This window comes from Chlorocebus sabaeus, chromosome 27 (assembly GCF_047675955.1).
Source record: "Chlorocebus sabaeus isolate Y175 chromosome 27, mChlSab1.0.hap1, whole genome shotgun sequence".
Lineage (NCBI taxonomy): Eukaryota > Metazoa > Chordata > Mammalia > Primates > Cercopithecidae > Chlorocebus > Chlorocebus sabaeus.
In genome coordinates this window covers 43,969,809-43,986,780 of record NC_132930.1, presented here as the reverse complement: position 1 = coordinate 43,986,780, position 16,972 = coordinate 43,969,809, and the positions used below count along the sequence as shown (strand labels likewise).

At 48.3% G+C, this 16,972-nt stretch overlaps 1 protein-coding gene across 2 annotated transcripts; it reads left to right on the top strand.

The window, feature by feature from the left end:
- Positions 1 to 5,615: 5,615 nt before the first annotated feature.
- GRPEL1 (GrpE like 1, mitochondrial) lies at positions 5,616 to 13,952 on the top strand. 2 transcript variants are annotated; one of them, XM_073012525.1, is made up of 4 exons: positions 5,616 to 5,905; positions 9,772 to 9,931; positions 11,548 to 11,629; positions 12,803 to 13,952. In XM_073012525.1, exons 1-4 carry the CDS (start codon positions 5,844 to 5,846, stop codon positions 13,147 to 13,149), a joined length of 651 nt encoding a protein of 216 aa, XP_072868626.1. In that variant the 5' UTR covers positions 5,616 to 5,843; the 3' UTR covers positions 13,150 to 13,952. The 2 variants fall into 2 exon arrangements, with proteins under 2 accessions (XP_072868626.1, XP_008016191.3); XM_008018000.3 differs by having other exon boundaries at positions 9,772 to 9,934.
- Positions 13,953 to 16,972: the final 3,020 nt, after the last annotated feature.

Below are 16,972 nucleotides of genomic sequence, written 5' to 3'. Positions count from 1 at the left end.
TGGCCAATAGGATATAAGGAGACAGCTGCAGTGCATCCCTGCCCTTCTGCCCGCTCCTGTCTGGGATGTCCCTGGAGCTCCCCTCTCACAGTGAGGTGCAGGCCACACCCTGAGGAGGACAGAGCTGAAGGCTGGAAGGAGCCTGGGTCCCTGATGACCTGAGGCCACAGAGCCATCATGGGAGCCATGGACTGCCGACCCCTGGACTTTTGCACATTAGAGAAATAAACGTCTCTGGCTGAAGCTACTGTTGATGTGGTTCCCTATCCAGAGGGGCTTAGGAACTAGAGTAGCAGCAGGTGTGCCCGCTGCTCCCATGTCGTCCTGTGGGGCCCTGCATCAGCGTCCAAGATTCCTGACAGCCACCCCCAGGCCTCCAGTGGCAAGGGAAGGGGCAGAGGGTCAGGAGGCCTATAAGCACCCCCGGCCTCGGACCCAGGGAGCCCCTCTGCCCTCAAGCACAGCTCCTGAGAAAGCGCCACACACTGCAAGCCTGCCATAGCACCCACTCCCTGAACACCCGCAATGGTGGTGACCGACGTCACTGACAGCGGTAAGCATCTGGAAAAAGTGCGACAATAACACAAGTGTACTGGCCCACTGTACCAATGAAGAGACCAGGATTCAGAGAGGCTCCCTTCATCTCTGCCCACCGGCAGCCCACACGGTCAGAGCTGTCACCTCATGATGCCTTTGGCTCCAGTTGTCGGTTTGCGATCAATCCAAGGGCAAGGTCAAGGGAAGGCAGCGAGTGCCCCACCCCCCACTTCCTAAACAGGGACAAGAGAGAGGAACCAGGGGGGAGAAGGGAACCAGAGGGGAGAAGGGCTAATGTTCTTAAATGATCCTATCATTCAGTTTCCAACATTTCTATAAGCATCTATTATTTCGATAATGAGAAACGCTGCCTCCCACCAATCCTCACCCACAGTGCTTTTCACAGTTCTGACTTTTTTCCTGCCTAATGACTGATTCGACCCACACACAAGAGGGCTCAAATCACAGTAGGCTTCTAAGGAACGACTTAATCAGCTTTTGATTCCACTTAGCTCTCACGTCCATGGGCTTTTAAGATCTCCTCGAGCTCCATGAAGTTTGCTTCCTCCTTCCTTCCCTGTCCTTCAGGCCAGCCCAGGCCCCCCTCACGCCCGCCTCTGTGGCTGCCCTGGCTGCAACAGGCAAGAAATGACCACGCCAGCGGCAGGCACCTGAGTCACACCTGGGTTCCACAAGGTCCAGACAGCCATCTTTCTCCTTCGATTAGTCTCAAGGAAATGACTGTTAATTAACTTTGCATTTGCTCATTCCCCGTGCAACTCATTATCCCAATTAAACTACCTCTCGTGAAGTCTGGCTCTTTTTGCAGAAAGTTATTTCTAATTATTTCAACTCGAACGTCTGTGGCCCCTTATGCTGCTATTTTTCTTACCCAGAACATCATTTTCGGTTTGGAACCAGCACGCGAGGGGGAAGGAGCGGTGGCTCTGCTGCCAAGCTGTCAGTTAACACTTTTCCAGGCAAGTCTCTTAACCTGGGAGCCTCGGTTTCTTCTGCGTGATGGGTCCAGGGACGTTGATTGTAGCAACGAAACAAACAGAAGCAGGCCAAGAACAGGGCAGGCATGAAGGTGAGAATGGGAACCAAAGGTTTATGATGAATCTATTCTGGGTACCAAAGTCCAAAATAAAGACAAAATGGTGAGAAAAAAAGTAATGCCTGCCCCACAGGGTTATTATATGGCTTAAGTGATTTAAACTGGGTTCTCCACTCCAGGTCTTACAAGGTCTAAATCAAGGTGGTGGCGGGGATGAGCTCTTACCTGGAGGCTCTGGGGGAGAATCTGCTTCCAGGTGCATTCAGGTGGCCCTGAAAGTCCAGCTCCTGGTGGCCACAGGCCTGGGGTCCTCATTCCATGGCTGGGGGCCACTCCCTGCTCCTATAAGTCACCCACACACCTTCTCACACAACCCCTTCCTCCTTCAAACCAGCAATGTTAATTCCAGTCTTTCTCACACCTTCCTTTCTGCTGACAGCTGGAAAAACTCCCTGCTTTCATTAAGCTCAGGTGGCCAAGCCCACCAGATCATCTCTGATCTCGAAGTCAGATGGCTTGGGACTTTCATTCCTTCGTCAAAGTCCCTGCACAGCAGCATCTAGGCTAGTGTTTAACTGAACAGCCAGGGCTACGAGTCAGTGGGCCCACCTTTAGCATTCTGTCTGCCACGCCCATTATATTCGTATCTTTCTAAATTTGTTTCTTTCAAAGTTGAATACAAGGATGAAAATCCATGCCCTCACTGAGGGATCACAGCTATGCAGCTGCATGTCCAGTGCTGGACACATGTGGGTTCTGTCTTCAGTCCAGACGCAAAATCTGGGGTCAGGAGAAATACACAAGAGTTCTGCCTTCCTTTCACCCACATGACCTTGTGCAAGTCACATCTAACCTGGCTGAGCCCGGTCCCCTCCTCGCCACAGATGGGCTGATCCACAAGAGGACATCTTTGAAGCACCCAGCACACAGCCTGGTACCCCGGCAATGCTCAGCTGCTATGAGCACCATGCCCACGGTCGACAGGCTGTCAGACCATCTGCACGACCTTTTTTTCTTTTTAACCACCACCCAATCCTTGCTAGGGGCACCACGTGCTGTACAGTCGGCTCTTCCGGCACCCCAAGTCCCTGGCTAGGCCACTCATGCCCATTGCTGGACATGTGCTCAGACGACTGATCCAAGAGTCTTCCATACAGGCAGCTTCACCGCCACGTGAAGATAACTTGCAGTGTGCTGCGGTTCCAGACCTCAGCGAGCTACCTAAGCAGGTAGGTTCCCAAGAGCAGACTGCCTTTGGAGCAGTTCCTGAAGCGGCCACGAGGTGGCAGGCCTTTCCCTGGCGGATCAGAGAAATCCCGCAGTTCGGGATACAGACACAGGGCATGGCCTGGCCTCAGCGGAGGTTCACAGTCCCCAAGGTGGCATCCCCACTGGGACGACCTGTGCTTATCTGTCTTGAGGCACAGCAGCTACAATTCTTCATCAGGCTCGGAGCTGCAAGACGCCCATCGGATTCCTTCTGAGCCCCAAAGAGGAAGGTAATGAACATGTTTCTCTTTTTAAAACTCACAACAAATAATAAGGTCTCAGTTTTACAGGTGAGCAGATCAAGGTTGAAAGCAACGAAGTTACTTGGTCACAGCCAATAAGAAACATGAGATACTGTTTTGGTTTTGTTTGTTTGTTTTTTGAGATGGAGTCTTGCTGTCATCCAGGCTGGAGTGCAGTGGTGAGATCTCAGCTGACTGCAACCTCCGCCTCCTGGGTTCAAGCGATTCTCCTGCCTCAGCCTCCCCAGTAGCTGGGATTACAGGTGCCTGCCACCATGCCCAGCTATTTTTGTTTTGTTTTGTTTTGTTTTTTAGTAGAAACGGGGTTTCACCATGTTGGCCAGGCTGGTTTCAAATTCCTGACCTCTGATGATCCACCTGCCTCGGCCTCCCAAAGTGCCAGGATGACAGGAGTGAGCCACCGGGCCCGGCCGAGACACTGTTTTAAATTTTATTGCAGAAAGGCTGGCCGTGGTGGCTCACGCCTGTAATCCTAGCACTTTGGGAGGCTGACGACGCCGGACTGCGTGAACTCAGGAGTTCGAGATCAGCCTGGGCAACATAGTGAAACCCCATCTCTACTAAAAAGACAAAAAATTAGCCAAGCATGGTAGCATACACCTGTAGTGCCAGCTATTAGGGAGGCTGAGGCATGAGAATCACTTGGACCGGGAGGCAGAGTTTGCAGTGAGCCGAGATCGTGCCACTGCACTCCAGCCTGGGCAACAGAATAAGACTCTGTCTCAAAAAATATATATATAAAATAAAATAAATTGTATCGCAGAAAACTACAAACACATGCAAAAGAAAATCATCATACTCCTGTGGCATTCATCACCCAGCTTCAACCATTACTAACAGTTGCCACTTATGTTTCACCTGTCCTTGAATTTGTTTTCATGGAGAATTTACAAAGTGAATACCAGACATAGGGGCAATTTACTGTAAATACTTCCGTTTGCATCTCTAAAGGTTAGGACATTTTACCCACCAGCCGTTACTGCTCCCTACCAAAAGTATCGATAACTCCCAGTTTTCATCTAATACCCGGTTTATATTCCAATTTCCCCCACCTATCTCTCAAATGCCTCGTTTAAGCTGGTTTGTTGTGTCATGATCCAAATAAGTTCCACACATTCAATTCAATGGCATCTTTTAAGCTCATTTATTCTCTAATAGTTCAGTTCCACTTTCTTTTTTTTCCTCCAGGCTCCAATTAATTATATTATCATCATAATTATACTATTATCTTAATTACTGGTATTAATTGACAAGGTCATTTGTCCTGTACAACATCCCACATTTGGGGTTTAGTTTTTTGCGTCTTTCTGCAAGGGGCATATTACCTGGCAAACAGTAGGTGTTAATCAGCATGGGTTGAATGGTTTCAATGGGAGAAAAGCAAAAGAATAAAGGTTTGGTCCTTTACTCAAATGGTCCTACTTTCACTAATGTAACAAGCAGGCAACACTCCACTTGAGAAGCCACCAACTCGCGCCCTGGGATCCTGGGGAGGCCATGGGCTCTAAGTCTGGGATCCTGGGGAGAGCATGGGCTCCCCCGCGGGATCCCGGGAAGGGCACAGGATCCAGCCCTGGAATCCCGGGGAGGGCAGGGACTCTTAAGTCTGGGATCCTGGGGAGGGCACGGGCTCCAGTCCTCAGATCTTGGCAGTCAGAACTGCACTCCAGGCCACGCTGTGCTGAAGCGGGAGCCAGGCCCTATCTCCCACGGGAATCCCGCTTGGGGGCCGGCACCTGGACCATAAGAACACGCCGCCCCTGCTCTTCCAGCACCTCTGTTCTTGGGGGTATGCGCTACAGCAGCACGGACCTCGGTCAGGTTATGAAGACGTGTGCATTTATGAGCTTTAGTTGTGCCCCAATGTTTTCTATACGCTGTTCTTAGTCTGTTTTTCGTGTTTTGAGAAAACCGAAGATAACAGAAAGGTACAAAACACACGCCCATATGCCCATCATCCAGCATCAAAACCGCCAACATTTTGTCCCATTTGCTTCCTGGGTTTTGTTTCCCGTTTCACCAGAACTCACTGGTAGAGACGGTCTTGAGACCCCAGCGCCTTCTCCTCTCCGCCTCGGGCGCCCGGAGAAGCAGCGTCGGGGTGGGGGCGCCTTCCCAAGCGGTTGCCTCCGCGGTTATTTCTCAAGCACCTGCGCCGCCGTTTGGGTGGCGCTCGCGCCGAGGCTTCAGTTTCATTTAGCAAACATGGAGTGCTCCGCGCCCATCTGGAGCCAGGGTGTGAGGGTGAATAGTGCTCCCCACGCTCATTCCCAGAGCAAAGGGAGGCCCGGAGTGTTAGCGCAGTGCCGCGTGCAGGCCGGGAAACGGGAAACTGGCACTGGGTTCCTACGCAAAACCCGGCTCCGAAGTCCCTCCCGGCTCGCAAGGCGCACGCCCCAACCCCGGCTCTGGGCCCACCCCCTCACGCTGCCTCCTCATTGGCTCCTCCCGGCGTCGCCACGCCTACTGGAGGCTCCTCCCAATGCTCACTTCACCTTTCACCTCTTCGCGGCCGCCGGTGAGCCTCAGGCCCCGCCCATGGGGGGGTGGAAATGCTCTTCCGTGACCCGCAATTATTGGTGACTATTGCCTGTCCATAACAGGAAAAGCGGTTACGGATTGGCTGAGACGAAGTAGTAGGGCGGAAAAGTGGGTATAGCTGCCTGCACGCACGCCTGGTGCGTGCGCGGCGACGGCGGCGGCAGGCAGTGGCAGTCATGGCGGCTCAGTGCGTGAGGCTGGCGCGGCGCAGTCTTCCGGCTCTGGCGTTGTCTCTCAGGTAAGGGGCACTTGGCCTCCCTAAGCTGAGGTGGGAGCGCGACCTCCCGCTCCGATGGGGACCTTTCCTGGCCCCGGGGCCTCCTCCCCGGCCCCGGAGCTGGGCATCTCCGGGCTCGCGGTTCCCTGCTGCGGGACGCGGATCGCCCCGCTGGGGCCTGCTCTGCGGCCAGGCTCTCCATTCGGGGTTCTGGAGAGGCCGAGCATGGCCGCCTGGGCTGGAAGGGTGGAGTGGGCGGGCGCCGTGTCAGGAGAGTACCGCAGCACGGGGGCGTCTGGCTCGGAAGGTACTGTGGTCCACGTGCGCGTGTGGTCCAGGGCCAGCGGCGACGCCTCGCGCGCGTTCACGACCTCGGCGCTCACGGGCGCAGAGGCAGCTGCAATTTGTGCGGTTGAAAAAGCGACCAAAGAAGCGCGAGACTTGTCCAAGGTCACGCAGCGAGGCCGAGCCCGGCCGGGTGTGCCCTAGGCAGGAGCTGTTGTTACTCATTTCCGTGCGGCGGCTCGAGGCCGGGGCCACAGCGGTGATCGGGAAACTTCGTGTCACAAGGTGCGTGTTGCCGGTTCATGGGCTTTTTCCACTCGGCCTCGAATTCCTTCACTCCACCTTCTCCAGCGTCTGAGATCAAAAGAGCAGTCGAGCCTGTGCCGCTGCTGGACGAAGAGTTTGTTGAGACAAGCGCACATTTCGGGACTGAAGGCCACGAGAGTCAGTGCCCTTTTTTTTTCAAACCTGCTGCTTCTACTTTTTAAAAGTTCTACCTCAGAAGTTAGTATGGCAAGTACTTGCTGGAGGAGCTGCCTAGAACCAAGTTATTGATTAGAGAAGCCACTGAGGGCCAAATTGGCCAAAAGCTGGGCAGTGAGATGCGGTTTTTCCCTGAAAGACAGCAGGTAGGTGAGGTGAAGATCACTTTCAGTCGAGGTGATTAAGGGATAAGTGCGAGCTTAATAAATTATATCTTAAAAACATAGGAGCCAAGAGCAGCGACCCACGTGGAATACTTGAGTAAAAAGATTTTGGTAAAGTAATTGGTGGTTTTGTATTGGAATTAATTGCCAGGAAAGCGACCACCGAGTCAGCCTCATTTCTGTCTCTAGAATGGTAGTTTTGTGGAAAGATGCTCAACTAGGGAAAGGGAGGAGAGCTGACTGGTAGTCATAGCTCTCAGAGTAGTTAACTAGGCTTTCTGAGACTCAGTTTCCCTCTGCAGAACGAGATGGCCCTGGGTGTGGGTCGTGTTGCATTCCTGGCCACACTTCGTGTTGGCTGTGCTTTGGAAAGGGGTCAGTGCAGAGCTGACCTGCAGAAAGGCTGGTGGCTGACACACCCCCAGGCAGAACAGCTGGAGAGGGAGGTGGGCTTCACAACAGTACACTCAGTTTTTATTTAAATTCTTAGTTTTTTTAATTCACAAGAGTAAAAATATAAAATGGTCATCGCTCTCCACCCCCATGGCAAGACTGTAATGGATTCTTCCACTCCACTTCTTTCCACAGATCTGAGATAATAATAAGTACACAGGATTTCTAGTTTGTCTTTACAAAAATAGGATCCTGTTTTGTGTATTTTTCTGTAAGTTACATTTCTTAACAGAACACCCAAAGTGTATCCAATAAATAGCAGTTTAACCCATTTTTAGGAGCTGCATAATATTCCAGATTGTGTTAGCAAGTTTATTCAGCCATTTCCTCACTGGCAAACATTGTTTCCAACTTGTCGCTTCCGCAGTGCTGCAATAAACAACCTTGACTGTAAGTTCTGTGTGCTGGCAGCCTTCCTATTCGTTGAAGCAGTTTTAATCTGGGAAGAAAATTGAATGTAGCTTATTCTCAGATTGGACTGGCCTAATTTAAAAAGAAGTCCTGGCCGGGTGTGGTGGCTCACACCTGTAATCCCAGCACTTTGGGAGGCCGAGGCGGGCAGATCACGCGGTCAGGAGATCGTAGACCATCCTGGCTAACATGGTGAAACCCCATCTCTACTAAAAAGAAAATAACAAAATTAGCCAGGCGTATTGGTGGACGCCTGTAGTCCCAGCTACTCCCAGTACTGGGGTGAGAGGGGTCTCGGGCTTGTGAACGTGGGGTTAAGGCGGGCAGATCACGAAGGGAGGAGATTGAGGCCATCCTGGCTAACACGGTGAAACCCCGTCTCTACTAAAAATACATACACAAAAGTAGCTGAGTATGGTGGCGGTCGCTTGTAATCCCAGCTACTCCGAGGCTGAGGCAGGAGAATGGTGTGAACCCGGGAGGCGGAGCTTGCAGTGAGCCAAGATGGCGCCACTGCACTTCAGCCTGGGCAACAGAGCAAGACTCCATCTCAAAAAAAGAAAAAAAAAAAAAAAAAAGAGGTTCTCTGGTCCTGGTGAAGAAATCTAGGTTTTAAGACTTTATCATTCGTTAATGGCTTTGTGACCTGGGCTTATCACTTGGTTCTAGTTCACTGTACATACCCAGTGCTTTCCTGTCTTCATGCCTTTGTCCAAGCAGTTTACTCTTCCTGACGCTGCATCTATCCCGTCATTCCTCCTCTGATCCCTTTTGTGTAACTCTTAGACGGAATTTTCCTCTTGTTGCCTAGGCTGGAGTGCAGTGGCGAGATCTTGGCTCACCACAACCTCCGCCTCCCGGGTTCAAGCGATTCTCCTGCTTCAGCCTCCCAAGTAGCTGGGATTACAGGCATGCACCACCACGACCAGCTAATCTTGTAGTTTTAGTAGAGACGGGGTTTCTCCATGTTGGTCAGGCTGGTCTCGAACTCCTGACCTCAGGTGATCCACCTGCTTTGGCCTCCCAAAGTGCTGGGATTACAGGCGTGAGCCACCGAGCCTGTCTTAATCACTTTTAAATCCCAAATTACAGTTCTTTGTGTTTAGATACCTTTTTTTTTTTTTTTTTTTGCAAGATCTCTGCTGGGTCTATCTTTGTTATCAGGATCAGCAATAGGCCGGCCTCACTCTAGTAGTAGCTATTCCATAAGTAGGTGGTTAGGTCTGGGCAGACTGTCTCAGTCACCTTAGAATGGAAAGAGAAGGAGGTTAGTACTGTTGGGTACCAAGTACTGTAACTTGGCACATTGACATGTAAGTTTAGGCATGTACTACAGAAGATCTTATAAAAATAAAAAAGACAGGCACAGTGGCTCATGCCTGTAATCCCAGCACTCTGGGAGACTGAGCGGGGAGGATCACTTAAGCCCAGGAGTTCGGGGTTACAGTGAGTTATGATTGTACCACCGTACTCTAGTTTGGGTGACAGCGAGACTCTGTCTCTAAAAATACATAAGAGAGGCCAGGCGCGGGGGCTCACGCCTGTAATCCTAGCACTTTGGGAGGACAAGGCGGGCAGATCACTTAAGGTCAGGAGTACAAGACCAGCCTGGCCAACATAGTGAAACCCCATCTCTACTAAAAATACAAAAAATTAGCCGGGTGTGGTGACAAGCGACTGTAGTCCCAGCTACTCAGGCGGTTGAGGTGGGAGTATCCCTTGAACCCAGGAGACAGGTTGCAGTCTGGATGACAGAGCAAGACTCTCTCTCTCTCAAAAAAAAAAATATATATATATATAGAGAGAGAGAGAGAGAGAGAGAGACAGCAACCCTGTCTCTAATATATATATATGTTTATCATAGATCTAATAAAGGCACACTGTATATGACTTATAGCTTTTATATTTACTGTTTACTAGTATAGCTTCTATATGTCAAGTACAGTGTGCCTTTATTAGATCTAAAAGAAATGTTTTCTCCCCAAGTAATAGTAAATAGTTTGAAGCTATTTTAAGTTTCTAAAATCATACATCTGACTGTAATAAACACAAAAACAAAGTCTTCGTTTCTCACATGTGGACTTCCTGTAGGCCATCTCCCCGGTTGTTGTGCACAGCCACGAAACAAAAGAACAGTGGCCAGAACCTGGAAGAGGACGTGGGTCAGAGTGAACAGAAGGCAGATCCTCCTGCTACAGAGAAGACCCTCCTGGAAGAGAAGGTTAAGTTGGAGGAGCAGCTGAAGGAGACTGTGGTGAGGACTGTCAGGCTCCTGTGGGAGGGGGCTCGGCTGAACTGTTTCTCTCCTGGGCCACATAAAGGTTCCAGGCTTCATTGGTGACAGACTAAAGCCAGAGTTAAGCCGTTGTCCACGGCCTGCAGTGGGCCCAGGTGGCAAGTTACTGCCAAAGCAAAGACTAGAACCCAAATCCTGTGTGGCTGTGGTTCTGGCAAGAGAATGATCTTTACATGCTGTTATTTGTCATTGAATTAAAACTTAAAATCATCTTTACAAATGAGGAATGCTGAGTATGGTGGTTTAGGTTGGGACTTAGGAGGCAGAAAATTTCAAGTACAGGAGTTGGGAGCTGGAGTATGGTTTTATGTCATGCTCTCATAGGCAGGTAGGAGGTTTGTGAACTAGGAACATGAATTATTACTCCATGTGAAAACCAATGGGTGGCACAAATCAAGTTCTTTAAGGATTTGAGAATGATGACAAACCCTGAGTGCTGGCACCATTCCAAACCCGTTACATATGTTAATCCTGGCTGCCAGGTGCGGAGCCAGGACTTGAACCAGGACCATCTGGACTTGGAGCTCTTACTCCTTGCCACCGCACAGTGATTACCTGAAGACTGAAAATGGATGCAGTCTAGAGGCCCCCACAGAGCAATTTAGTAAATGTTAAAAAGAGAAAAGCTAGCTGGGCGCAGTGGCTTACCCCTCTGATAGCACTTTGGAAGGTTGAGGCAAGAGGATTGCTTGAGCCCAGGTGTTCAAGACCAGCCTGGGCAACATAGTGAGACTCCATCTCTAAAAAAATATTAAAATTTAGCTGGGTGTGGTAATGCACTCCTGTAGTCCCAGCAACCCAGGTGGCTGAGGTGGGAGAATTGCTTGATCCCAGGAGGTTGAGGCTGCAGTGAGCCAAGATTACACCACTTCACTCCAGCCTGGGCAATAGCGCAATACCCTGTCTCAAAAAAAAGAAAAGCTCAGATGAGTGAGCTTATAGGAAGGTGGTGAGACATGAGGAATATACTAGAACTCAGATGATGATTACACAAGGAGTGTTTGAACTGAGCCACCTCTGGGTAACATTGAACATAGCAAAAGATCATGAGTGCAGCTTTTATTAAGCTTTCGTTAAGCTACCCTCCTTAGTCATATTTCAAAGGCACTGATACTACTTCTGTTTTGACTTGCAGTTAGTTATACAGCCATTTTCCAATCAAGCTCGCTTTCCTATGACTTTGTTCCATATTAATATAAATCTCCCAGCCGGGCGTGGTAGCTCACACCTGTAATCCCAGCACTTTGGGAGGCTGAGGCGGGCAGATCACAAGGTCAGGAGATGAAGACCATCCTGGCTAACACGGTGAAACCCCATCTCTTCTAAAAATACAAAAAATTAGCCAGGCATGGTGGCGGGCACCTGTAGTCCCAGCTATTTGGGAGGCCGAGGCAGGAGAATGGCATGAACCTGGGAAGCGGAGCTTGCAGTGAGCCGAGATCGCACCACTGCACTCCAGCCTGGGCGACAGACAGAGCAAGACTCTGTCTCAAAAAAAAAATAAAAAAATATTTAAAATATATGTATATATGTAAATATATATATAAATTTCCCTTTTTTTTTTATTTTAGGAAAAATATAAACGAGCTTTGGCAGACACTGAGAACTTGCGGCAGAGGAGCCAGAAATTGGTAGAGGAGGCAAAATTATATGGTACGTTCAACATAACATGGTGTTGATTCTGAAAAGAAAATAATGGGGTGGGGAAGGGGAAGGCCAGGCATATGGAAGTGTCAGAGAGCGAGGCTGTGGGGCGGGGGGCCCAGCAGTTGCATCCCCTGCATTTTTTTTTTTTTATGATGGCCCAACAGCAAAGGTGTCTGGAGAAGCAGAAATAAGTAGCTGAGACTAGCATGAAGAATTGTAAATAAGTGTGTCCTGCCCCACACAGAGACCTCAGTGGGAACCTGCAGCAGGTCAGCCTCTGATGCCCATCCCCTTAGCCCTCCGGAAGTAACACTGGCATCACTTCAGAACTCCCAGCATGCTATATGCATTGTCACCTTTGGATGTTTTTGTCACTATTCTTCCCATTTTTACAGTTGAGATCATTGCGGTTTAGTCACCTGCCACACATCACAGAGCTGGTACATAACCCAGGCTCCCAACTCCACAGGCTGGTGTTTGAGTGCTGGCTGTGGGTCTCTGCATGACTGACAGTGGGTATTAGAGATGTGGAACCTAAGGCTCAGTGGAGGGTAAATGGCTTGCCCCGGGTCAGACAGGGTGAGAGGCTACGTGGAAACTAAGAACCAGAGTCTGTGCCGCATTCACAGAGATTGAAGCGCTCCTTGAAACACTTTTTTCCTGGATGCTGTGGCCTGTTTCTTGGTATTCTGCCTCTCTTTGTGGTAATGTGCTTTGTTGGTTCTTACCCTTTCTGACCTGTAAATGTCTGGGCTCTTGGGACTCAGTACCAGGCCTAGGTTCTCTCCCCTTGCTGTGCTCCCTGGGTGACTTACACACTCTTATGGGCTTAATGGCATCCACACACAAGTCTCGGCTTCAAACTCGGATCTTCTGAGTTCCAGTCCTCTGTATCTTACTGCTTACTTGACATCTGGGCTTGGATGTCTCAAGGGTATTTTCCCCTCTACTGCACTCCTTTCTTCACATTTTAGTAAATTCTAAATTTAGTAGATTCTGGGTCTCATCCCACAAATAGCTTTTGAGGGTTTTGTGTTGTTGAAGTTCCTGAGCTATTGGAATTCTGAGGCAACTGATTTGACAAGTTATTAAATAGCCTCCACATCAGGTCAGCAGTGCTCAGGTTGGAATTGCCCTGTGCAGTTGGTATGGAGTGCAAATGATCTTCTTTAACTTCAGGCATTCAAGCCTTCTGCAAGGACTTGTTGGAGGTGGCAGACGTTCTGGAGAAGGCAACACAGTGTGTTCCTAAAGAAGAAATTAAAGACGATAACCCTCACCTGAAGAACCTCTATGAGGGGCTGGTCATGACTGAAGTCCAGATCCAGAAGGTGTTCACAAAGCATGGCTTGCTCAAATTGAACCCTGTCGGAGCCAAGTTCGACCCGTATGAACATGAGGCCTTGTTCCACACGCCCGTTGAGGGGAAGGAGCCGGGCACAGTGGCCCTAGTTAGCAAAGTGGGGTACAAGCTGCATGGGCGCACTCTGAGACCCGCCCTGGTGGGGGTGGTGAAGGAAGCTTAGCTGCTATTGATGGGGTGGGTGTTTTTAAACTCACTTGCTGTAACTCTTAAGGCTGGTTCATTGTTTCTCATCTTTGAGTACATGTGACCTTTTCCCAAACCTTATTGGAAACCTTAAGTAACCAGTGGCTAAACAGAAAAGGAAGCGGGTTGCATAACTGCATTAATGAACTGTAATTCGGGAGTCTGTTCCCTTTTAGTGCCACACGTTTAATAGTTCCACATACTTAGAAGAGCTCAGCGGGGCTCTGCCAGGTCTCCTGAGCATCATGAGTAATGTGTCTGCTCAGACTCTGCTGACACCAAAGTATTTTAAACAAATAAAAGGTCTTGGGGAATTCTGTTTGGCTACCTGGACGCGCCAGTCTGCACCGTGTGTCCCTGCAGCTCACTGCGGCTCATGAGTGACTGGCATATTTAGCCCATCACATTTCATTCGCTGAAGGAAAGGCAAGAGTTGAAACATTTTCCATACAAAAAATTATCTTTGTGAAGAACATAGTGAGTTCGTTTGTCATCAGTCAACAGCGGCTGAAAATGGGCGTGGGCACTGACAATTCTCAGCACCATTATGTGGCCAGGAATTTGAGCTTGGCTTCGCAAAGGTCCTTTTACCCTGTTCTGTTCATCTAAATGCAGACATATTTAAATCATATTCAACTAGTTACTAATGACCTCAAGGTGTATTCCCTGGCAAAATGGACTTTCTCAAAATAGGACTGCACGCTTGGTATACTTTAAATGTTAATGTTTAATTTAAAAATTTTATTTAAGAGGATTAAAGCCCTAATGTTTATTTTCCTACTTTCTGATAACAATTTTGTGTCCTCTCGTGGAGATCCTTGCCACTGAGGCAAGCATGGCTTAGCCTTCCCATTCTCTGCTCCAGCCCTGAAGCTGTCAGCTTGACGTGTGTGCGTGCACTCACATACACACATGTACACGCTTCTGCACGGAAAGGGAGAGCCATACTTGCCCAGTGCAGCTGCAGCCTGTCATGGTAAGAATATGAAACACCCAGGAGCCACAGCAAGGGCACAGGATTTGCAAAACCGTCTTGCCAAAGGACTGTTCCTCATTTACGTGGTCATCTAGCGCTTAGAAAAAGGCTGAATGATTGGAGTCCCTTATGAAAAAGAAAAGAACCTTTCGCTGCCTTTGCTTCTAGGATTGAAGATACTGGTGAAAGCCATTTGCTGCCTAGAAAAGATGGGGCACAGTTTATTTCACTTCTAATTTTAAAAGATGCAGGTAATGGTCCCATACTACTTCAGCCTGGGATACCATTCCCAACATGTTCCACCTTTAAGATGCCTTCCATTAACGTGGTCAGAAACAACTAAAGGCAGCATGTATATTGGAGAAAACATGACTGGGAGCTCCAGCGCTGCCTGTGTTCACACTGTGGGGTTGTGAGTGCATCATCACCCCTGGAGCTCCAGAGTAAAATGGAGGCTAAGAAAAGTAATTATCAACTCATTTCTGTGAATATTTGCAGTCTCCTCCCTTCTCAGCTAGAGCTCCAGTTGCTAAAAAGCATTTAACTCATAACCTAGAGGCAATATAGCTTCATATGGTAAAATATTTTTTATAGTAACCTTCAGGCATCCACAGTCATACAGTAAGTTGGGTATCATCTGAAATGCTTAGAACCAGAATTGTTTCAAACTTGGGGGTTTTTCGGATTTTGGAATATAGTCAAGCATGGCTTAACCACAGGGATATGTTCTGAGAAATAAGTCATCAGGCAGTTTCTTCCTGTGAACACCACATGTACCTACATGTACCTAAAAAACACAGGTGGTGTAGCCTACTCCACACCTAGGCTATACGGTGTAGCCTATTGCTCCTAAATTGGAAAGCAGTTACTATACTGATACTGTAGGCATCTGTTAACACAATGGAATCTGTGTATCTGAACATAACATACTAAAGGTACAATGAGAACAGTGTTGTAATATGTGGCCCCTCATTGACTGAAAGGAGATTTCTCTGCTTGACTAGCATTATACTTGCTAGTTAAGTGTCCCCAATCCCGAAATCCAAAATGCTCGAAATGAGCATCTCCTTTGAGTGTCACGTAGGCACTTAGAAAGTTTCCGATTTTGCAGCATTTCAGATTCAGGGATACTCAACCTGTAATAGGAAAATGTCTTTTAATTATGTATATATTTACAGTAGAAATTAGATTTGTTCAGCTACATTCTAGTAGTTACTGGATTTAGCATAATTGCAGCATGAGTCAAGTGTATGTGTGGACAGTCAAAACCAGAACTGGAAGTCTCAGAGGCATCTGCAAGTCAGTCTGGATTCCTGAAAGACTCAGACCCATTTGGCTTTCTCTGGTTGTACTGCTGCTTTGAGGGAGGAGAGCAACTGGCACGAAAGAGTTTCTGCTTAAGAGAAAGCAATATTAGGTCGGGTGCAGTGGTTCACGCCTGTAATCCCAGCACATTGGGAGGCCGAGGTGGGTGAATCGCCTGAGGTCAGGGGTTTAAGACCAGCCTGGCCGACATGGTGAAAAACCGTCTCTACTAAAAATACAAAAAATTAGCTGGGCGTGGTGGTGGGTGCCTGTTAATCCCAGCTACTTGGGAGGCTGAGGCAAGGAGAATCGCTTGAATCCAGGAGGAAGAGGTTGCAGTGAGCCAAGATTGTGCCATTGAACTCCAGCCTGAGCAACAAGCACGACACTCCATCCGTCTCAAAAAAAGACAAAGCAACTTTAATCTTCTGGAGGAAAAACTGGTTTGATACAAAGTACCAAACTTTGAAGTATGTCATGTGACAGTCTGTATCTGTGTTTGAACTGTGGCTCACCCCTAGCTCTGTGTGGCTCAGAGAAGACACATCTGACTTCAGAACCAGAGGTAAGAAGCAAGCGGTGACACTTTTGTTCTCAATGTGTTTAATATGGAAAAAGGTCATCAAAACGGTAGGCAGGGTTGCTGTTTTTAATACATTCTTGGGATGTTGGCCGTTCAGACAGCATTATTTAAAATAGATGAGTTAATCCAACTTTTTTGACTCAAAGATAGTTTGCTTAATTTTTTTTTTTTTTTTTTTGAGACGGAGTCTCGCTCTGTCACCAGGCTGGAGTGTAGTGGTGCAATCTCAGCTTACTGCAACCTCTGCCTCCTGGGTTCAAGCAATTCTCCTACCTCAGCCTCCCGAGTAGCTTGGACTACAGGTGTGCACCACCACACCCAGCTAATTTTTGTATTTTTAGTAGACACAGGATTTCACCATGTTGGCCAGGATGGTATTAATCTCTTCACCTTGTGATCAGCCCACCTCGGCCTCCCAAAGTGCTGGGATTACAGGTGTGAGCCACCGTGCCTGGCCTAGATTTTAACAAGACCTAATTCCATGGGATTATGGTGGCTAATTTATCATCAGAATTAAATATAAAAATGTGGAGGCTCTGAGCTGCCGACAGAGGTAAGGACTACCATGATGGGAATAGTCGATGGGCTAAGAGGCAGCCAATCACAACATTACCATTCCCTTGTGACAAGGGGTTATTACTTTAACATAAATTAATTATACATTCATTATGGTGTTTTAAAACAGTCAAGCCTAAATAAATTCTTCATACCATCAAAAAGATACACATACTAAAAACCTGCTTAAGCACAAAGTTTTTCATTTGACAGCTCTTGGCCTGGGCCATACACATTAACAGGGATCTTCTGCTTCTTCAAGCTTAATATAATAAGTCTGGCAATCATTTTATATAAAAATAAGATTAAATTTAAAACCTCACCAAACTAGGATCCTGGCATTGTAGAAAATCAGGGAGACACCAGAATAGCTAAAACCCA